Source organism: Neolamprologus multifasciatus, chromosome 15, assembly GCF_963576455.1.
Source record: "Neolamprologus multifasciatus chromosome 15, fNeoMul1.2, whole genome shotgun sequence".
Classification (NCBI taxonomy): Eukaryota; Metazoa; Chordata; class Actinopteri; order Cichliformes; family Cichlidae; genus Neolamprologus; species Neolamprologus multifasciatus.
This window is the reverse complement of record NC_140453.1, coordinates 20,970,721-20,994,226: the sequence shown is the minus strand read 5'-3', so window position 1 is coordinate 20,994,226 and position 23,506 is coordinate 20,970,721. Positions and strand designations below refer to the sequence as shown.

Below are 23,506 nucleotides of genomic sequence, written 5' to 3'. Positions count from 1 at the left end.
TGACAAACTGCTTATTTCAAATCGGAGCTGATGGCCGTCAGTGATTTTCTTTGTCCCCCCCCCCCCCCCCCCCCCCTTATTTTTATGGATAAGATAAAAAAGACATCACATTTTCTGTTGTACACTGCTCAAAAAATTAAAGGAAGCCTTTTAAATGTCTGGAATATTGACCTACTCAAATAAGTATCAGAGGCAATGTTCCCTCTAAGCTGCGCACGTGCGCAATTGCGCACTGCTGGCACGGTCTCTGCGCACAGAAAATCTGAGTTGCGCACAAAAACAACCTAACCTTAATTAAAATTAATACTTCAACAATCATGTTTTGCAGTGTTAGTCAGTAAGTGACTGGCTGCTCCCATATGGGATTAGAACGATGCCACCTTATCCCAGAGTCCAGCCAATAATGCGATTCACATTCGCACATACGCAGCTAATCAACGTCGTTGACAGGCTATGACAGCGTCCTTATGTGCCGACACCGGTGTTTTAGCTAGCAAAGCGGCGTGGCTGATGTGGAGTGAAGCCACGTTAATGACAACGTGTACAACCATTGGAGATGTGAGCAGGACAGACGGAACAATTGACGGAAAAAGTGTGGACTTTATACCAGTTTTTAAATTGTGTCGATAGGCCACGTAAAACCAGAGTTATGTAAAAAAAATATCTGCAATGTTTGGTTTTCTTCCTGAATTCTATCGTTGTTTATATTTACTGCAGGAAGAAACGGTAAAAACGGCGTTTTATAAGAAAAAAGGCTCGAAAGCCTGTGAGCAAAAACAAACCCCACCCCCCACCTTTCCTATTGGTCCAAAAAAGTACCATGTCGACCAATCAAAAAATGATATGGCAACGTGGCATCTTGTTGTTAAGAAACGGGGGGAAGCTTTAGGAGTGACGGCGGTGCTTTGAGATGTGAGAGATTTGAGATGTTCAGCGCAAATCTTGTGTAGTTAGTGTGTAGTGTAGTCAATAGTTTTGTTGTGTGTGTCAGAACAATGAGGCGACTGCTGAATGTTACAGGTGTTACAGGAATAATACATCTCCTGTTGTCAGGCCAGCAGGTATCAGGCTGTTGTTCTCCTTTATCTCATAGTGGACAGAAATTATTTTTTGGAGTGGCACAAATAATTTGTGTGGCATCAGATTTGATGCAGAACAGCTGATTGTTCTGTAAATAGTTTGAAATGTTTATTTAGAAAACGCCTTGGCTGCGTCTTTAAAAAAAAAAAAAAAAAAAAAAAAAAAAAAAAAAATTAGCTGCAAAAAACTTTGTTTGCCAAACAGAGTTACTTTTTTGAAGAAGTAACTATATAATTAATTGCCCAACATTGGTCATTATATACTGTATTTTGCAGACAGAGAGTTACAGGACTCTCTCCCAGACCACAGACTCATAATACAAGTCAGAGCTTTATAAAAAAAAATTCTAAAAAAAAGTAAGTTTTGTTTTCGAAATTGGAGTTCAAGTTATTTTTACTTCCAATAGTATTAACATACTACACAGGTCATGAACACGATTTTTTTTACATTTTCATTGTAAGTGGGCTAAAGCAGTTAATTAAAAGTAGTCTAACATAAATGTAAATGCTGTAATATGATTATTTTAATAAACTATGTAACTTGGATGGATTAGATGCCGGCGTCACCACAGTGCACACGTCTGATGTCGCTCACAGTGGTCAAAGGGATCGCTCAGGGAGTTTGTGTGTTCGCTCAGACACGTGAAAAATTAGAGGGAACATTGATCAGAGGGGGTTGCTAATCATATTTGGTGTTATGAAATTAAGAATAGGTGTGCTGGGGGGAAACACAGTGACAACCCCCAAAACAGGAATGGTTCTATAGGTGGAGCCCACTGACATTTTTCTCCCCTCATCTGTTCTGACTGTTTTTTCACTAGTTTCACTAGTTCAGCCTCCTCAATGATGGCACATCAATATGTACCATTGCCAAAAGGTTTGTGTTTCCCAGCACAGTTTCAAGAGCATAATAGAGATTCCAGGATATAGACAGTTACTCCAGGAGAGCTGGACAAAGCCATAGAAAGTCCTTAACCGATCAGCAGGATGAGTATCTGCTCCTTTGTGCAAGGGCAGAACAGGATGAGCTCTACTAGAGCCTTACAAAATGACCTCCAGCAGGTCACTGGAGTGAGATCTGATGAGTTTTGAATGCATTCTTTTCTTTTTTTGAGCGCTGTGCTGAGATGCAGCCAGTATGCTTGCTTGATTTTTAGCTTAATAGAAAAAGTGAAAGAACCTTTAGAGGCTTTGATATCCTTCAACATTTTCAGGGTCCAGGAAATTGAAACATAGGATTTATTCGACAGTTATTTAAAAACTAAACACATATACCAGGTGTTTGCAAATTCTTACATTATGTCGTGTTTTGATCTTCCACATATTAAGCAACAGTTTGTACAGTTTAATAAGAGTTTTAGAAGAGCTGCCTCCAGCCAGCTAAGCTAACTATCACCTAGCTATATGTATTATATATGTATAAACAAACATTATACACATACATATATGTGTAGTTATCATGTTATTGGTTCTGTTGATATTCCTAATAGGTAATGTTCATACATGCAGTAAGATAAAAAATCAGTAACATGTTGACTGAAACTTTCAAATGCTTTCTTGTGTTTGTAGCTTCGGATCATCCGTACTATACACAGTCTGGGGCCAGTGGCACACCTGACAGCTACATCTACTACCTGAACATATGTGGTAGGGTTCCCACTCAGGAATGTGGTGACGGGCCGTTCATATCGTCCTGCCAGGTGAAGAATGGCGAAGGAAGGAAGATTGTGGCTGGAAAATATCAGAACCAGACACTACGGTAATTTCTGTGTGTTAGTGAAGTGTGTATAGGAGTATGGGTGTGGAATAGTCCACTGGCCGTGATTACTATTCGTCAGAGAATCACGAAATACAAAAGGATCAAAGATGGTTTCATTATTAAAGTTGTAAATGTTTTTTTTTTCTTTCTAACTATCCGAAAATAAGTTTTCTAATTTGATTTAATAAACTTGCTTGTTGAGATGTGTAAATTGTCAAAATGATATCCGGACATTGATCCATGAGCATGGAGCTGTAGAGCAAATCTTGCCTTTCCAACCCCCTTACTTCCCCTTTCCATTGTTTTCCTCCTCTTCAGTTATTCAGATGGAGATCTGACTCTGATCTATCCAAATGGCCTCAAATGCTCCTCTGGCTTTGAGAGAATGACCATCATCAACTTTCAGTGCAACAAGACTGCTTGTGAGTCAACTTGTTTCTCTGCTTTCTCACAGATGCTGAAATTCTTGGCACCACCTGGCAGTAGAATAAAAAACGGAGCGGACATATCTGTATTATAAAAGAGTTACAGTGTTCTGCTTTGTAAAACAAAGCAAATTGCACAGACAAGGCAAATAGGAGGTCAAACTCCAAAAAGGGAAATCGAAATAATATTTAGTTTTTATGAGTGTCGTTGGAGTTGATCTCTAAGACAACTCTAATAAAATTCACATTCATAAAATAAATGCACAATTACCATTTAAATAAATAAGAAATTATTGTAAGGCTCACCTTGTATAATTTGCACTTTGTTCCTTTAATGTATAAATATGGAGTTTCAGGTGAAGTTCAGTCTTTATTAACTACTTTTATATTATTTGCCTTTAATTCTTGCAGCCCACGGCGGGCGAGGGAATCCAGAGTTTTCTGGGGAAACCGACTGCACTTATTATTTTAACTGGGATACGGCGTTTGCCTGCGTCAAAGAGAAAGAGGATCTGTTATGTCGGGTCACAGATGGCAACAAGCGTTATGACCTTTCACCCCTCACAAGATACCCAGGTGAGTTTTAACAGATCGGTTAAATTTCTCTTCCAGTACTGCTTTTGCTTTTCCACCAAAAGCCTAGTTTTTGGCAGGTGGTGCCTTTTTAAATTCTTAATTTAGTGTTTAGCGGTGACTTGAACACAATTTCTTCCCTGGTGCAACTTTTGGTGACTGTTAGGTTACATATGAGTGACACGGGGTGATGATGATGATGAAATGACATAATATATCTTGGAAAATTAAAAGTATTGGGATTTATTATAATTTTTCATGTCGTTGTTGTGCAGTGATGTTGGCTCAGATTGGCAGACCTGTTAAGGAGGAAATGTGGTGCATAGGTATATGCATGTATTTATGTAGCTAACTACAAATACCATATGCTTAAGTTTATTTACTCAGCATAAAGAATTTCTGTATTTCACTTTGAAAACTGTCGATCTAGCGTGTTTTGTCTCTTTGGGTTTACACACAATAATTTACTATGTGGTTCTAATTAAAATTATATTACTCTGTTTTCCCTGTTGCTTTTATTATAATTATTGTTAATTCACTTGGTTGTGCCCATAGCTTCTCATCGTAGCACCTGTTCAGTACCATGCTTTCAGATGTGACTGAAAAATTAGGGGAAAAAAAACAACTTTTTTGTATGTTTGTTTTTTCTTTCTTGCTTCAGAGTCAGAGGGCAGTGAGAACTGGGAGGTGGTAGATGATAAATCGTCTAAGTCAGACTCACGTTACTACCTGAATGTTTGCCACAAAGTCATCCCTACAGGAAGGGCAGCTGGTTGTCCAGTGGATGCCGCCATGTGTGCCGTGGGTAAGAATGTCCACAAGGAGGGCGTTCTTAAAGATTAATCTGGTTGAATCTGAGTACTTTAAGATTAGATTTGTTGACAAGTTATAGTATTTTGGTCCTCATGCATACTTCCCCCAATAAGTATGAGACAAACTGTATTTTTCTTGCAGTGAATATAACCATTGTGCTTTATTTATTGTCTCTTATTCAGATAAGAATAACAGAACAATCAGCCTGGGAAGCTTCCTCTCTTCTCCCCAGAAAACCAAAACTGGCAACGACATCAGGCTGGTGTATACTGATGGAAGTTTTTGCACCCAAAACAAGACAAGGATCAAAACTATCCTGACTCTCAAGTGCAAACCAGGTATTTTCTTTTTAAAACCCTCTTCTCCTCTGTTTACTTAGTTATGTTTCTGCTACTTTTGACTCTTTTGCGTTTCTTTTTCCTGTACTCCTGCAGGAGATCTCGATAGTGCTCCTGTCCTTCTTGGCGTCACATCTGATAAGTGTGTTTATGAGTTGGAGTGGTACACAGCCGCCGCCTGCGTCCTCTCGAAGACACAGGGGGACAACTGCAAGGTGGAGGACCCTCAAGCTGGTATGACACGCTCACACAACTATAAAATATGTGTGGGCTTTTCCTCATTAGTTTTTAATTTGAGCAAGAAAAAGGATGGAAGAAAACAAGGTAGCAACAGGGTTAATAGAGGCTTTTAGGAAGGAGAAAATGGTATTTCGCAGCCATAAATCCATAGATAAGTTTCTGTATAAGTTTTTCCTTGAAAGATAAAAGGGGGTAATCATGATCCTTCACGTCTCACTTGGAAATCTGATCATATATCTTTCTGAGCTCTTAAAATTAATTTCCACTGGCTTTGAATCACTACAGTCATGATGTAGTTCATTGTTTTGACTGTGAACTGCTAGAAAATGGTACAATTAACCCAGCACTTATATTGAATTTAAAAAATCATAACAAACAGAAACACATTTGTAAAAGTGCAAAAATCAGACCCATAAATCAGTTGACTGTCAACATCTCTGTAGAGTTACAGATTATAATAAACACTAACTGACTGCAGACTAAATTGTAATGTTTTCTTCACTTATTCACACAGTAAATCTCTTTAAAGATTTGCAAAGTAAGTCTGGGCTAGTCTGCTTTACCTCAGTAGACAGTGAATGCATTGATCACATTTATTTCACCCAGTTGTCCTTTCCAAGCAGGAGAATGTAGTGTTGTATTTGAAAAACACTGCTGTTTGTAAAAGTCAGGGTAAACCTCTGTCAGTCGATAAAATGACTAAATGCTGACGTTAATGTCTCGCACTGAATTCAGTTAAGTTTAAATTTAACAGCAGTGAACTGAGATTAACTGACTACTGATTTTAGCTCTAATTAACACTGTTGCCTTCAGTGGGACGCACCTACTCTATATTTGTCTGCCACCGTCAACATTCTCCACACAATCTGACAGTCTGTGTCAAATACAGCTGATTGTGCTTTGCTGTCAAATATACTTTACATGTGGAAGAAATGAAGGACAAATAAATAGGCAAAAAAAATCACAATTCAAAGTTTTAAGTATTTCTTGATTTACAATTTTTTTTCTTTTTAAATCTGTTTTTTTTTTCATCATCTTCCAGACAATTCAGTTTCGAGCTCATTGCATATTTTGTAGTTTTTATGCAGTTTAAATGAACTGTAGTATATAAATAAAGAAAACACCTGTTGTCTTCTGATATATAAATACAAAAAGGGGATAGAAAAGTGAATGTGGATCTAGCTCCATTTAATATGTGATCGTTTTAAAAATTGATACTTCCAAATCCAAAATGAATTATGTTTTCTTAGCAATTAATTCCAGCTGTGTGCATCTGTGTGTGCATGTGTGTGCGCACGCCAGGAATGTCAAAATAATAATCTTGAAAAGGTTAATTAATAAAAAGTTATCTGAACACACCATGGTTTCACTACTCTTGGTCGATACTGCCACCTAGTGGAGAATGTAACACCTGTATCATGGTAGGTTACACGTGTGGCCCCTCACATGTTACTTTCATGATGGCAAACCAGGAAGAAAAAAACCTGTGGTTGCCTTTTTCTTGTCTCTTTACTTTAAATCCTCTTGTTAACCTCTAACCTCTGCTTCTCCACAGGCTTTTCTTTCGACTTGTCGCCCCTCTCCAAGCCTCACGGTGGTTTTTACAACCTGACTAAAGGCGTCTATCAGTATTACATCAACGTCTGTGGTCCAGTCAGTGTTTCGTCGTGTCCTGAGAAGGCCGGCGCATGCCAGGTGGAAAAGAAGTAAGACAACAAGCTACAAACATGCAAGAAGAATCGCACTTCTTTATTTTATTCTGCCCCACTTTCTCAACTTTCACTCCACTTTTAAGCACTTTTAAAAAACAACCATTCTTAAAAAATGAACTGACTTGAATTTTCTCACAAATCTGAGATATCAATGTAAATTATCCCTGAAGTATTCGTAGTGTGCTTTTGCTGTGTTACCTTAGTTTGCTAATTTAAATACCAATTGGATCAAGAATTCAATAATAATCTGCCTCCATCTGATTGCACTGCAAATTCCTGCTGTGTTATAGGTGTAGTGGAAAGAAGAGGGATAAATGAGCATCACGCATTGTGCAACAATGTATTTAGTTTAGGATCTATATTTTTTTGGAAGCCTACGTTAAGCATTCCTTCTATCAATCTGCATTTTGTACATTATACTGGTCATTTTACGTCCCAACACACAACATTGTGTGTAAAACGTTTAGGTCAATATTGAATAACACACTCATTATTAAATTAAAGATCCTGAGTGATTTAAATACACTCAGCACTAAAGAAACATGAATAAATTACATCATATTTTTTTCTCCTGCCTTTCCCGTTTAGTTTTTGGAGTCTTGGGGAACAGAACTCCCGTCTGTCGTACTACGATGGGCTGATTCAGCTGAACTACAGTAACGGCACCCCATACAACAACGAAGAGCACACTCCCAGATCTACGCTCATCTCTTTCCTCTGTGACCCACAAATTGGACCAGGAAAACCCAAAATTCCAGGTAAAATCCTCCCTACCTCTTTGTCAGATTGTTTAAACAGTGTTTGACGTATTTTGTGTCTCCTGTATGATTTGTATATAAACATCTGTTTGTTAAAATCTTCGTTCAGGTAGAAGACAAGTACACGTACAACTTCCGCTGGTATACCTCCTACGCGTGCCCTGAAAGGCCTCATGAGTGTTTGGTGACCGATCCAGACACACTGGAACAGTATGACTTATCCAGGTAATGCTTTTAAAAAGCATTGTACAGCAGCTGCTTTACCAGTGTCTAAATCAAAGGCCATGAAAATAAGTACATCGAGTCCAGCACTGAATTGTTTCCAATCTGCTGTCGTCCTCATCAAGCTTTTCTTCTTCAATTTCAGCCTGTCACACACCACCTCCAACTGGCAGGTGATGGACTTATCCGACAGCTATAATTTGAAGAAGTATTACATCAACGTATGTCGCCCCATCAGCCCTGTACATGGCTGCGACCGCGATGCCTCCATCTGCGAGATGAAATATGTAACCAAACAGGTCTGTAACATTAAACACCTCCACTGAATCAGAGAGATGCGACATTACTGAGGAGGAACACACAGCTCATGTCAGTCTTCTGGTGAATATTTAACATTGTACCAAACTTTCCCTGGTGGAGACCAGACGGTGAACTGCAGTAACACAAGAAAGCATAGCTTGAGTATCATCCTCAAAACACCTTGTCAAAATCAGAATCTGGACACCAGTGAGTCCAGCCATACACCCCTTTGCCAACTCTGATTGGGTAGTCGAGGCCTGGGTGGGATGCGTTTTTCAAAGATCTTGAGGCAAATTTGACTTTGAATCTTTTCTCATTGCATTGAAATCTTGTATATATAGCCTGACCAGAAGGACTGTGAAACTGACTTGAAAGGGGGCCTTGTTGCAAATCCACTTCAGGGTTTATGACTGATTGTGTTAATTTTTCTTGCTGGTTTTAGAGAATTGTGACTATACCACTATGGGCCAGATTTACTTATGTATTGCTCATGAAAAAAGAACTATCCGTATTTGCAAAGAGAACAGTGAGAGGTATGACTTTACCACTGGTTAAAGGAATTCAACCAAGAAGCAGTTTGCAGAGTGGACTGATTTGAAATTTGTCTGGCTCTGTCTCTAACTACCATCCCTACATGTGTAATTGACAGTTACAGTCAACTCTGACAACAGAGCTGGCAACAACAAATTCAAAAGAGAGCTCAGTTTTACCATTTCCTCTTTTTCCATCATATAATTTATATTACAGTTGACAGAAACGATAATACTTATTTTGCTACACTATTTTTAATATGTTAATATTTATTGATTAGTCTAGTGTGCCTTTAGAGATGGAAAGATCTGGACCCAGAATCCCACCTACGAAAGTGACACAAAATATGATTTGCTATATTTTTGTAAACAAAGTCATTCAGCAAATGATTTTTCTGTGTTGTTGCTGCTCTTTTTTATTTTTTAATATTGCTTCCACCCATTTTATAATAACATGCTCAGGGTGAATATTTGAATAAGAATTTCAAAGTAACTGCAGAGTGTAAGTGGTGTCTGATACTGAATTATTTACCTGTTCCCTCCTGCCTCTCCTCAGGGCTCTGTAGAGGAGGTGGTGTCAGTCAGTAACATGGGCATTTCAAAGCGAGGGCCGATCATCGAAGCACGGGGCCGCCTTATGCTGGAGTTCACAGATGGCTCTGCCTGTGATTCGGACGGTCAGAAACTCTCGTATACAACGCGCATTCACCTGGTCTGCTCCAGAGGGACTCTCGTGAGTAAATGCAGTTTTGCTGGCTGTCTACGGTGGTGGTTTGAGTGTAACAATGTTTGCGCTCCACACTATCCAGGTTAAGGGACCGCGATTCCTGATGTACCAGAACTGCACTGCCACCTTTATGTGGGAGACCAATGCAGCCTGTGCCATCAGAACCATCACAAACAATGTAAGTGTACTTGCATGGATCTTAATTCTTAATTTGCCTTAATTGTAATTTATACACTGTGGTAAACTTAACAAAATGGTTGTAATATGCGTGGGGTTTTGTTTTGTTTTTTTTGGCGTATCAGACATGTGCTGTGGTGGACCCCAACACTGGCTTTGAGTACAACCTAATGCCTTTGGCTTCCAAGACCGGATACAATACAAGTGGGAATGGCAAGAAATTCCTGGTAAGACACTTCAACAATATTCTGCCAGCGTACATAATTTCTGCAAATTATAGCTCTCAAGTGTTGCATGGAAGTGTTGCAGTGCTATGGAAAACATTGCATTTTTGCATTTCAAGTGATATTTTTCAAATGGTTGTATTAAATTCTAATCAAATAAAGCATTGTCAGGAGGGAATTTAATTGCCAACTGTGTAGGGTAACGAATGCCTTATGACAGTTGCCTTAAGTAGTAAGTGGAAATTTAATTTGTAATTCAAATTCACATTAGAGCTATATAGCGCATTACGTAGCACTAAAGCATGGCAGATGAAGCTTTCTGATTGTAGTTCATGAAACTTCAGAATAAGATGAAAAATGTTGATTGTCCTCGTTTAGTTTATTTTAAAAAAATGTGAAAGTATGAAACAATGTTTTTCTTTTAAATGCTACTAAAAAGGGTAATGAATTATATTAACGGATAAACCTTATGAATGCAGACTGATGAAACAACAATTTCAGCTTTAAAATGATTGCACATCATTTAACTTGACATCAAACTGTTAGCATAGCATTGTAGTAATGGTCGTAAATCTCATTGTGCTTGTTTTTTTTTGTTTTTTTGTTTTTTTCTGAGACCATCCAAAGATCACGCCAGTGCAGCTGACATTTATTAGAAAGGGATTTGGGTGTAACTAGCACTTTTTTCTTCTTCTTTAAATTTTTTTAACCTCTGCAGAGGTTTCTTCCTGTTGAAAGGGACGTTTTCTTCCCCTCTGTCGCCAAAGTGCTTACTCATTAGAGGTTGTCTAACTGTTGGGGTTTTTTCTGTATTATTGCAGGGTCTTTACAATATAAAATGATTTGGTGCTATATAAATAAAATTGAATTTAACATTTAAAAAAAAATGTAACCTATTAATCAAATATAAAAAAAAAACAAACAAAAAAAACATATTAAAACTATAAAACTTAAATACCAACATTTATAATCTTTGGCAGGCAAGTGACTAAAATCATCCAAAATATTGTCTTTTTACTGCTGCTTTACCTGTTGTTGTTTTTGTTTTGTATTCTTTTTAGTTTTTGAATTGGATAGTTGATGCTGGACTACATCATTCGACTGTGTTTTTACAGACTTTGTCATTAAGATGTTTACTTATTATATGGTATGAAATATCGCATAAAGGAAACTGCACACTAACTCAAAGTGGTATCCCACCTACCTGCAGGTAAACATCTGCTCAGATGTAACTGAATGTGGTCAGGGAATGGCCGGCTGTGAGCTGGAGAACGAGCACCCCATCAGCCCTGTGGGGGTGGAGAAGACCCTCCAGTATTCAACTGACGGCATCCTCCAACTAACATACAAGGGACCTGTTGACGTTCCAACAGGTAGCAAAAGTACAATAGAAAATGTACAAAATAAAGCAGTTCACGCTGGATCTTGAAATTTGTCACACAGTGAGATCTGATGATGGACATGGCCAAGTGTCCATTCATTTCTATTTTGATCAAACAACACGATTGTTATAAACAAAAATACTGTGCAGTGGTGCACTTTTTGTGACTTTCCTCCATTTTTTTTTTTTTTTTTTTTTTTTTGCTTTTCCATCAGCAACTCGGGACACCTTCCGGATTAATTTTGTGTGTGATCCAAAGTCTTACCCTGGATCCTTAAAACTGGTGCGAGAGGACATGAGTACTTCACCTAACCATGTGGTCCATGACGTCCTCTTTGAGTTCTCCACCGCTTTGGCCTGCAAGCCTGCTCCAGTTGACTGCAGGATCACAGGTACGGACACACACACACGCACACACACACACACACACACACACACACAAATTAATTATCATGGCTTCTTTTTTTCAGGTGTCACTTTTTTTTTTTTTTTTTAAGTTTGTTAGATTAAAAAAAAAAAGTTTACTAACTTGAACATGTCTTCATTTATTAATGAATAAATCTGATTTATTTTTTTCCCTTCTAGATTTACATGGTAATGAGTATGACCTGAGTCACCTGATCCGGGATGAAGATGACTACCCGTGGAATCCCATAAACACAGATTCCGGCACATCAAGGAGGTTTTATATCAACGTCTGCAAACCCCTCCCACGTGTAGATGAGTGTCCAGGTGAGAAATTAATAGGTTTAGATAGACATAAGAGGATTTGACGTTGACGAGGATTTGACACAACTAGGGCTGCAACTATTCATTGATTATTTTGAATAATTTGTTTATAAAAAATTCTTGATACGAAGTCTTTGCTTCGACTCTTTGTTTGAGGCACGGCTCCGTAGCTCGCCATTGTCACCATGGAAACACTAATGTGAGCGTTTCACCCACATTTGCAACTAAAGCAGACGTGCAATGCAAACATGTTTAGAGCAGCTAGTGAATAAAAATTCTGAGAACATTAAGCCCACACAGGGGGCTGTTTTAAACAGAAACACCAACAACAGCAGCGGAGTCTATGACGTTGGCACAGTTTAATGTGAAGCCAGAGTCTGTTTACACAATGCAAAGAGACTCAGCCAGTGCTGAGAAAATGAGCGCAGGTAGAGTTTAAGAGCATGTGTTTCTAGCGCCCAAAAAAGCAGCTGTTCTGGTGACGATCATTTAAACTTTTACTTTTACCAAAGCCCCTGATCAGCAAACTCCAATGTGAAGACAAGCAAACTTTGTATCTGCTCCTTCCACAGCCATTTGTTTTAAACAGCAAAAAATCTGCAATAAGCCTCCAGAAGTTGTATTAAAATATGCAGATGAACTGTTAACTTAGTCTGATACCACATTTAAATTGTGCAGGTTGCTGGTTAACTGATTTGCCTTCATTTACAATTTATTGTTATAAAATACACCCAGTTAAGTCTGACATATGTTTTTTGATAGACTTCATTTACTTGGTGTAAATAAGCAGAGCAGAGAATAAGAAGAGTCTTCCATTGGAGATTGGTGATTAATATTGCTTTGGGTGGAGCAGGTTAATGAACCCTAACTGATGCAGTGAGTAGCTTCTCTCTTTGTAAACAACCACGTTGCCATTCTGTGGGCGTAGAAGAGATATTACTCCGTTTCACAAGGGTCAAATTATTGGCCTGCATCAAGCAGGCCAATAAATATGAAACTACAGAAACTGGTTTAGAAACTGCAATCCATCCATCCATTCGCTTCCGCTTATCCTTTTCAGGGTCGCGGGGGCGCTGGAGCCTATCCCAGCTGTCATAGGGCGAGAGGCGGGGTACACCCTGGACAGGTCGCCAGTCTGTCGCAGGGCCAACACACAGGGACAGACAACCATTCGCACTCACATTCATTCGCACATTCACATCTAGTGACAATTTGGATTATCCAATTAACTTATCCCCACAAGCTGCATGTCTTTGGACGGTGGGAGGAAGCCGGAGTACCCGGAGGGAACCCACGCAAACACAGGGAGAAATGCAAACTCCACACAGAAAGACCCCAGCCTGATGTTGGAATTGAACTCAGGACCTTCTTGCTGTGCAGCAACAGTGCTAACCACCGTGCCACCGTGCTGCCTGAAACTGCAATCCATTTATGAAAATCTGTAACCAAAGTGGGGAAATGGAATCTTTGAGGGACTGATGCGGTCCAATTAAAAAAACCAAATAATTAATAGAAATCAACATTTGAAATCACAGCTATGTTTAACATTCAGAGAGCTCTTCTACTTACAAAGTCCATGACCAAGTTTTTCCACAAATGAAAGAAAACTTTATGCAGCTGTCTGACTCTTCCATCATCAATACAAGTTCTTAACATTTAATTCAGCTCTGGATGTAAATAAATGTTGTGATATTTATAAAAATGATCTCACAGCAAATGCATATTGTCATCAAAGCTAAATAAAAATATGAATGACTTTTTTTTGTTTATTGTTTTGTTTTTTGGAAAGGCATTTTCCTAAATGCTATACTGTAAGGATGGCACGGGATATTACTGGAAAAATGCAGGCAAATAGTTAGAGTATAACATTTTGTATTGTCTGCAGTGGGCTTTTTGGGATCCTGCGTTGTCATTGATGGCAAAGGATACAACCTGGGATACATCCAGTCCAGCCCACAGGCAGCAGAAGATGGCTCCATCAGCGTGGTGTACCAGAATGGAGACAAATGCGGGTCTTCGTCCCAGTACTCAACTCGCATCATCTTTCAGTGTGATGAAAACCCGGTGAGTGTTTTTAGACTCTTGAACTAACCCAGTCATAATGTTCACAAGATGACTATTTGATATTATTATAATATAAATGTTTTAGTTGTGTGGATCAGATTTGGTAGGAAAAATGTGATGTTTGTTTTCTAGTTTCTTACTGCGATAGAGGTGAGAAAACTTGTACTGTTTATTTTACTGCTTTCTTTAGTAGCACTGTTAGACTTTAACTCACTAACTGAAAGCTACATTTTATGGTTACTTTGTTACCAAAAATACATAAAATAAGTTCCCCTTGAGGTATTTGCAAATGGATTTCATGATAGAGGCATACCTTCATTTTATTTGTTTGAGATGTGTACCGAACTAATCTCTGAATACCTTTTGTAGCTTTTTCTGGTCTGGTCTGTTTTAGGCAAATCACAAATAAAAATTCATTTTTTTCTTTTAAATGTTGCATGTTCAACTCGACCTGTAGCAATTTCTTTTAATCTAAATTTTGATTATTTGTGTCCATTTGTATTTACTTCAAGGGCTCTCCCATGTTTGACCGTATAGATGGTTGTGAATATGTCTTCATCTGGCGGACGTCCGAGGCCTGCCCTATCAGGAAGTCACAAGGTAAAAACGTCTGTGACAGTGGACAGAAAATGTTCCTTAAGGTTAAACATAGAGACAAAATCTGTACATTTTCTGTACATTGTACACTGTACACTGTACATTACAATAAATTGTCCGAACTTTCCCTCATAGGTGCTGACTGTCGAGTTCGTGACCCTAAGAGTGGCTATGAATTTGATCTGAGCTCTCTGAAGGGTAAAGATTACTCCTTAAATGCTGCCAAGTACATTTACTATCTTTCAATTTGTGGCGGACTCCAAACAAATGTTTGCACCCACAAAAAGACAGAAGGTGAAACTGTCTCCTCCTGCCAAGTTGCCGGAGGAAAACATAAGATCGCAGGTATGAAAAGAGAGTTTCTTATACAGTGTAATGTTTAATCTATGTCATTTTTACAGTACTCATGTTTTGGAATTTTCGCTCATGTGAACACAGGAATGGCAAACCAGGTGCTAACTTATGTTGGAGACCAGATCATCCTGAACTACACCAGTGGAGAGATCTGCCATAAAGTTTATGAGAGGTCTACCAATATCTACTTCTCCTGCAACCCTGACAGGAATCCTGTAAGTTTAACACACAGAAAATCTGCTCCTCCTATGTAGCTTTGAATGGGTTGTTAACAGAGAGCAACAGATCAGATACCTGTAAGACTGACTGTTGACTGAGTGACAGTTTTGCACTTGGAGATTTGTGGTTGAAAGAATCATCCTGTGGTTTGTCTCCACATAAATGACCACTGTGTTTCAGGGCCTGCCTTCTGCACACATCACTGTTAGTTGCAGAATTGATCTCTGAATAGATAAAAAATATAAACAAGATGTATACAAAAAAAAAAATTAACATCTCTCTGATTCAGTTTTTTTTTGTTTGTTTTTTTACACACATAATGTTGGGCCGTTATTTTTCATGACACACAGAGGTCTTCTAAGCTCTTAAGCAATTGTGTCTAATGCTACTTCACTTTTTCAGGGAGAACCAGAGTATATTAGGGAGACTCCAGACTGCACCTATTTGTTCAACTGGCCCACTGCACTGGCCTGTGTCCCAGTCAAGACCACCAGCTGCTCTTACAAGTAAATCGTCCTTGTGTCATTATTCTCTTCCAATTTTTATATATATACATATGGTTTTATTTTTATATAAGGTGTCATTTGCATGGTGTTGGGTCTGCGCTTCCACAAGCCCCGCTGGTTTACAAACTTATTCTCGTTAAAGACAAGCAAGGAAACAAGACAAACATCTTTAACAGGTTTTACTTGCGCAAGGGAGGCCCCGGTCGGTGTCTCAGAAAAGCGCTCTGAATCAAACCGCTTGCCGCCTTTTATTGAAAACAGTTACAGTACACACAAGCACCTTTCATTGTAAACCCCCCCATTGGTTCTAAAAGATAAGGCACTATGTGTGTGCACATGTGTGTGTTTGTGTTTGAGGGTGCGTGTTTGTGACCACCTGCTCACCAAAAGGATCATAAAAGCAGGAAGTTTACTAAGCAACAAACGGAACCCTCACATAGATCCCTACAATAAAACACTTCAGCCTCCCCCAGCAACAAACTGGCTGGAGAGGTGACAAAAGAACATCTTTGATCCTACAGTTTGAACTAAGACTTACAAATTTAAGTAACACAATGACAACATTTAACAATTTGACTCCAACACACGGACTTCTTTTTTTCTTATAGTGTATGTAGTTTGTATAACTTAGTAGAATTTAATGATCATTTACAGAAAGGAACACAGTTCAGAATTTTCTCCTTTTTTCCTTTTCTCTTGTCAGTGATGATCATGGTCGCTCGTATGACCTCTCACCTCTGGCTATGGACTCTGGGAACTGGGAGGCGGAACTTCCCACTGGGGACACGAATAAACAGTATTACATTAACGTCTGTAGGTCGCTGGTGAAGCAGAAAGGTTGGTGTAAAGGATAGAGTAATGTCATTACATCTAGCTCTGGTTTAGAGTTTAAATATAATTCTGGCCTAAATTTCTATGTCTTGAAATCCACTGAAAAAACTTCTCCTTGCTACAGACCCATGGAAGTGTCCCTCCACTGCAGCGTCATGCCTGAAGGTTGGAGATAAATATTTGAGTCTGGGTCAGGTCCATTCTGGTCCTACGTGGGACGGAAATGTCCTAATGCTGCAGTACACCAGCGGCCAGGCTTGTCCAGATGGAAGCCGCAACAGGACCAGTATCATCCGCTTCCAGTGTGACAAAAACAAAGTGGTAAGAACTGGACTCAAAAGATGGTCAGCTAAAATGTTTGATGGCAGTCAGGCTGTAAAACATGCAGTAAACAGTTTGTTGAGCATCAAATGGCTTTCTAAACCACACATGAGTGGGAATGTAGGATCCATGTAGAAGAGGCTCACTGCTTTTCCACCATAGGGTCCAAATTTGAGTTATTTTAAAATATAAAAAAATAATAAAAAAGATGTATTTATATGCCTCACATAGAACTCTCGGCCTACTCTGATCTCTGACATTGAAGACTGTGTGTACACCTTCATGTGGAAAACAGCTGCTGCCTGCCCTCTAAATAGTGTCCAGCACGACAACTGCAGAGTCACCAACCCTGCTACAGGTCAGAAACACACTCTTTCTCTTCATATCATCTTTGTTTATTTTGATATACCTGCTGGAGTAATAAAAGGAGAATGTTATGGTAATATAGTAATATGCATTTAAATTTAAGTTCTCAAAAAGCATCTGCTTTCCCTTTTTATTCCTCTTTATGTCTGCTGATCTCTGGTATTCTCTTAAGAGTGTGTAAAGATGTGCACAAGTTAAATATCTATCTCTAAATAGCCGCAGTGCTAAACCATGACATCTTCCATAGGCCATTTATTTGACCTGAACCCCTTGAAGAAGGATGAGGGTTACACTGTGCACCATCATAAGGACCAGAAGATGGTGTTCCGCATGAACATCTGTGGATCTGTGGCCAACACTGGTTGCAGCCCTGACACTGGTACGTCACTGCAATTGGCGAGTTAATTTAGCCGCACCACATTTCTGGATTATATTACTAATTTCTCTTTACAAAAAATGAAACATCTACCAAGGTGAGAAGTATACTTGGATTATTTTAATTCTATGAATTGGGAAAAATCAGCAGTGGTGGTAGCTTTTATTTGGTATGCTGCTTCACATATTTCTCTGGTCTAGGGCATCTCTCAGTTGAATATTATACAATTTGACACAGATAAATTTGACTCTGTTGTGCAATCATGTCGATGGAAGTCTAGCAGATCATTTCTCTTCAGTCACTGAGACGATCAGAGGTCTCTGTTATGTCATCATTGAATCAGAGTGTATACAGGAGTCACTTTCAGACAGTCAGTTCTGCTTTTAACCAGTCAGTTACTTTATAAAGAAAACAAAGCGCCTCTGTAGTTAGGAGAGATTGCTTCATTCAACTTTCATCTGGTTACTGTTTAGTCTTGCTTAGATATTCAGAAAGTTTAGGAACCCAAACAGACACTTGGATTTCCAGGTTCTCTCAAATTATTGACCGCTCGCTTACCAGAGCGTTAAAAATGGTCTGGATTTGTAACTGATGATGGCTATGCTAAGAAATGTTTAATCAGCATCAGATACACAGTGGGGGAGAATAATATGTGGCAATACAAGTACAGTAAGGTCATGGTCCGAATGCTCAACAATGGGATATATTTGCAGTCCTGAAAAAAATACTATTAATTAAAAAGTAACAATAAAAATGAATCCCAGAGTCTGAGCTGAATTTGATCACTCACTCGCTAAGAAATATAAATATTTCCAAAAAAAACTTTGAGCATTCAGCAGATTTCCAGCTGGTAGAACAGATCTATGGAATATTTATATTTTTGTGTTTTACATTCAAAGCTTTCTGAATGATCTCCATGAATATGTGTTATAGCTGTGTGCATTAAGGAAGGCAGTGATGTGGTCAGTGGTGGTAAGGTGAGCAATAAGCTCTCATACAAGGACCATGTTCTGGAGCTCACCTATGAAGAAGGAAGTCCATGCCCTGCAAACCGTAGCCTTACCCACAGCACCGTCATCAGCTTCATCTGCAGGTACATTTTCCTCCATTTGCATCTTAATTTTCATCTATAACTACATCAAGCATAGAGCATTCTCAGGAATCACATTTTTTCAAACCTGCATTGTTCAGGAATAGCAAACTGAGATTTAAAGTGCCCCTTAAGAGAAAATTCATACCTGTATACATCGTGATACTGTGTATCATTTGTTTCCTCCAATTTTCCTAAATGTAAAACTAACTTGAATTAATCCTTTATTTCAGAATCTGGTAGTGATGGAAAAACTAGAGTGTGAGAGCTTTGTTGATGAAGTAGTGCTTCATCTTTTAAATAAGAATAAACTCACTACAAGTATTTACAGATTTGTTTAACGCCTTTTTAATGCAACCTTGGTGATTTTAATATATTTATTAAGAATAAATGAGCCTTGCTTTGAATGTTTTGTGTTTGTGCAGGCCAGCTAGCATGACCTCAGCCCCCTCAGAGCCAGTGCTGATTGGCTCAAACACTGAAACGTGCACGCACTTCTTCGCCTTCCACACACCGTTGGTTTGTGAGCAGCCTGTAAGTATGTTTGTGTGAGAGAAGACTCACCAGTCCATCACAGGTGGAAAAGGAAAGTACTTTTGCAATAAGATTTAAAAATAAATAAAGTTAGTGTTTTCCCTTGTAGTAAATTAAGTAGAAAAGTGGTGTATAAAAACTACTCGAGCTCCCATGAGTATTCCAAGCGCTTGTCTCATTCACCCATTCATACAAGCACCTTAAGTTCTTTCTAGCTAACAATTAGCACATCAATGGATGCAACAGAGTGAACCTTGGTGTCACTACCTGCACACATGCAGACTCCAACCTTCAGATTAGTAGATGACCTGCTCTACGGCCTGAGCTACAGCCTCACAGCTGATGAAAAATCATAAATGATTAAAGCATGTTTGTGTTTGCTGTGATATAGCCAGCTGCTTACTGTTCACTGCACAGAGGGAGAAGATTGTGTAGACAGAAAGACTGCATACAGTCAATACAGCCTGTTGTTGTAGTGCTGCCTTTATGTTGAAAAACTGTTTTGACATACTGCAGTTCAGTTGGAAAACAGGGTGTGCTCTTTCCTAATATGGCACATAATTTCCCAGAGAGAAGCAAACTTAAGTTAACAGAGGCGGACAGGTCACCTGAAGTCAGCTTCTTAGGGGTCATCAAAGGAGAGGGGAATGTCCAATGATAAGCAGAAGTCCCTGAAGCTTTTGTGTAGTCTCTAAAAGTTTGGTAACATCAGAAAATAAACATGATTGAACTCCTGGACTCTAAAGTTGTAATTGTTTGATGGCTCATGACTTACAGTATAGTTTTGTGCTCTAAAAAGTGATTTTTCTTTTCTGCTATTCCTTTAATAAAAAGGTAACTTGTTCAGTCCAGAACGGCTCTGCTCTCATAGACCTGACTCCTCTGATTCATGTCAGCGGATACTACACAGCAGGAGGTCAGTGAGACACAGGTTCACCTCTCACACCTATAGATATAGCAGAGTTGCATCATTTTGAGTTAAAATGACGAGTTCCTGTACAACAATATGCACTGTGTCAGTCCTTAACAATCTGCATGTTCCTCTTTTGAGAATAGACGACGACATTGACCCGGATAACCCAGTCTTCTACGTCAACATCTGCCAGCCTCTAAACCCCATCCCTGGGGTCAACTGCCCACCTGGAGCTGCTATCTGCATGGATCCATATGACGGACCACCTGTGGTGAGTTCTTTGACAAATGCTGTCCTTTACACTATTTTTTTAAAAAAAGGTTTAATTGCTTTGATCTGCCTTACCAAGGCAGTGACATCACATAGACTTAATGTTAATAAAATAAAAATGTATAATTTTCATTATTGTCTCTTAAAGGAAATTGGTCGCACCACCCGTGGTCCAGAGCTCAACAAATTAACAAGGGAGGTATCCATCACCTACAACAGCTCAACAAAGTGTGCTTTGGACCCTCTACAGAACTACATTTCAACCATTGTCTTTACCTGCCGGAGAGGCCTGGAGCTGGTCAGCAGAGCTATATAATAAGAGTATTTACTTTTTGCCTGTTCTCTTTACCCTGGTTATTTTTTCACTACTTTATATCTCTGAACAGGGCTCTCCGCAAATGCTGAGGATGCAGGGCTGCGTCTATTTCTTTGAGTGGGCAACCCCGATAGTCTGTTCAGATGCCACTAACATCAGCGGCTGCCAGCTTACTGACTCTCAGCTCCAGTTTACATTTGACCTGACAAACCTCTCCAAGGAAGTCCAGGTGAGCTGATGATATACTGAACACTTTCTAACCAGAGGAAGTCTATTTGATTCAAAAGTTTCACTGTAACAGAAATATTTTTTGTTTAGAAGCATAGGAAGGTCAGAGCTCTGTGTGTATGTCTAGGTAAACGGGAACTCGGGTACATATCACATCAAAGTCTGCGGCTCAGTGGAAGAACCGGTCTGTAAGCAGAGTGCAGTGTGCCACGTTTCTCATTCAGACAAGTTGGCGTCATCATTTGGCATCAGTAAAGCCATGACAATGGACTTCAAACATGAAGAGCAGGCTGTGCTGATGCAGTATGGTGGAGGAGATCCCTGCGCACCAGGTAAAGTCTTCTGTAATTAGTAAAGCTCTTATAACTAGCTCAAAAACAAGGTATGATGTTAGTGGGAAAAATGCTTCAAAAGAAAAAAACTGAAAGAAAATGACGTTTTATTGTTCACAGCCTCAAACTATACACAATATGTCATACAAATGTGCAATAATGATATTAGTATTTATTTAAGAAAAATGACTGAACAGCATTTTTATTGGTCACCGCAGCTTGCAAATAGCAGCATTTATCAGAGGAAACAAAATTAAGGAAGTTTTCCCTGCATGTTCTCCCTGTGTTTGCATGTGTTCTCTGCGGGTACTCCAGCTTCCTTCCACAGTCCAACAACATGCAGTTAGTGGGGTAATAATTCTAAACTGCCCATCCGTGTGAATGTCAGTGCAAATGGTTTTCTGTTTAACCATGTGATAGACTGTCCGCCTATCCCAGCTAGCATTGGCTGCCACAAATGGAAAAAATGAAGGGCATTTAGTCCATCCATCCAGCTACCCTCACTGATGCCAAACTACCTACAGCAGCTTTCATGCATATTGTGTAAAGTATTGGGCTTTGTTGTAGCCAAACCAAGTGGCTTCCTTTTACTAAATCATCAATCAGAGGCTGACTTGCAGGGGTTTGTGTCATTGTTGTGTGCACTTGAATGGAAATGCATTACATTATCATATCATTGATATCAAGATTACACTTTTTGGGGGGTCACATAAAAATTTATACCAATGTAAATGTAGATGGTATGATATGACACAGCGCTACTAAACTGAAAACAAAAATTAAAAACACAATGAAAATAAAATAACATAAAAGGTAATGAGGAGAATATGCAAATGTCACTTTTGTGAAACTGGTTATTGTGTGTCTTCTGCATTACTGCAATATGTTTAAAAAAAACACACACACACTAAAATCCAAAATGGTGTTATCTCAAATTAAAGGACAGTTTAATTGCTTAAGGTGAAAAGTAAAACATTAGACAAAAGTAAAACTACCCTGGATAACCTCGTAATGTATCAAATGGTGTAAAACTAATTAATTATTCTACTAATCAGGCCTTATTAGGATGAAGCTCTCAATCTATTATAAACATTGGTCAAATTTTTGAAAAGCAGTTTAAGAGGTTTATGCATTTATATGCAGTGACCACGGAGGGTGAGGTGTGTGTGTGTTTCCATTCGTTCTAATGAAGAAGACTTACACAGAATGCACCAAAGATGGTTTGACAACCGGCAGGTTGTGGTGTGCCACCACTTCCAACTATGACACGATAGGAAGTGGGGATTCTGCAGTGCAGGTGACAGCTTCTGTTCAGTTGCTGAGTATTTTGAGGAGTTGATGTGAGAGGTTTGTTTCTTTTAGACATAAGCTGGGACATGGCAACACGAAAGCTGGGTAATAAGAAAATAAGAACACAAAAAAAATATGATGGCTACTATAAAATATGAATTTTAACGTTGGTATTTTTTATTTTAACTTCTAACTGCAGTTTTCACTATCAGTGGTCCAAGGCACAGATTAAAGTTTTATAGAATAGCTAATCTTGTGTTGTGTCAGCAGTGCAACACACATGAAGGAAAGTAATGATAAATTTTGTATAGGTGCAATATTTCTGATTAGAGCAGTGCTTAGATGCACTTTTGAAAAGATTAAACTGTTCTTCATGCATGGTGAAATTTTTTTTATGTGTTTAAGTAGTCAGATTTAGTTTGTTTACTTTTAGAGAAATTACTTATAATCAATTGTGGCTTCATGTTGACGTGGGAAAAAATACAAAACTAAGAACTGTATATAAAAGATGGATGTGGCCTCTTTGATGATACCTGTTTAAACTCGAAATTATTGGAGGTGAGGCCAAAGGAGAGCTGCCAGCTGTTGCTACCTTTTACAACACACCTCAAGCAGTTTATTATAAAGGGGTAGTGAGGTGAGGTCTTATTCTAGTATTGCATAACTTTAAGACTCAATATGTTTGAGAGAGGTAAAACTAAAGTCCCAGTCCTTACACCTGTTATGAATGAGGAAAACAAAACAGTTTTTTTTATCAAGCTGTAAATGCTCACTTTTGGGCAACTTAGAATGGGGGTGGGTTTCTCGTTGTCTTCTTCTTCTGTCTAAATAAAGGCATTAACTCCTTCCTGATAGTTTAATATCAGTTTTGGAAGTCTTCACTTCCAAAACTGAAAATCTTTTGTTTTTCTT

The 23,506-nt window shown here is 38.8% G+C and overlaps 1 protein-coding gene across 1 annotated transcript in view; it reads left to right on the top strand.

Annotated features, from left to right (window-relative positions):
• Positions 1-23,506, top strand: part of igf2r (insulin-like growth factor 2 receptor) — a 48,703-nt gene that overhangs the window by 17,156 nt on the left and 8,041 nt on the right. The window contains 33 exon segments of the mRNA XM_085132599.1: positions 2,649-2,838; positions 3,157-3,260; positions 3,675-3,839; positions 4,498-4,641; positions 4,832-4,987; positions 5,084-5,221; positions 6,783-6,933; positions 7,528-7,681; positions 7,683-7,697; positions 7,807-7,922; positions 8,065-8,218; positions 9,306-9,482; positions 9,559-9,654; positions 9,779-9,880; positions 11,088-11,250; positions 11,474-11,650; positions 11,844-11,990; positions 13,873-14,051; positions 14,564-14,651; positions 14,784-14,993; positions 15,087-15,217; positions 15,624-15,727; positions 16,431-16,564; positions 16,683-16,879; positions 17,111-17,237; positions 17,493-17,624; positions 18,555-18,714; positions 19,137-19,245; positions 20,080-20,161; positions 20,302-20,429; positions 20,577-20,726; positions 20,815-20,973; positions 21,100-21,304. Coding sequence (XP_084988725.1) covers positions 2,649-2,838; positions 3,157-3,260; positions 3,675-3,839; positions 4,498-4,641; positions 4,832-4,987; positions 5,084-5,221; positions 6,783-6,933; positions 7,528-7,681; positions 7,683-7,697; positions 7,807-7,922; positions 8,065-8,218; positions 9,306-9,482; positions 9,559-9,654; positions 9,779-9,880; positions 11,088-11,250; positions 11,474-11,650; positions 11,844-11,990; positions 13,873-14,051; positions 14,564-14,651; positions 14,784-14,993; positions 15,087-15,217; positions 15,624-15,727; positions 16,431-16,564; positions 16,683-16,879; positions 17,111-17,237; positions 17,493-17,624; positions 18,555-18,714; positions 19,137-19,245; positions 20,080-20,161; positions 20,302-20,429; positions 20,577-20,726; positions 20,815-20,973; positions 21,100-21,304 — 4,644 coding nt within the window.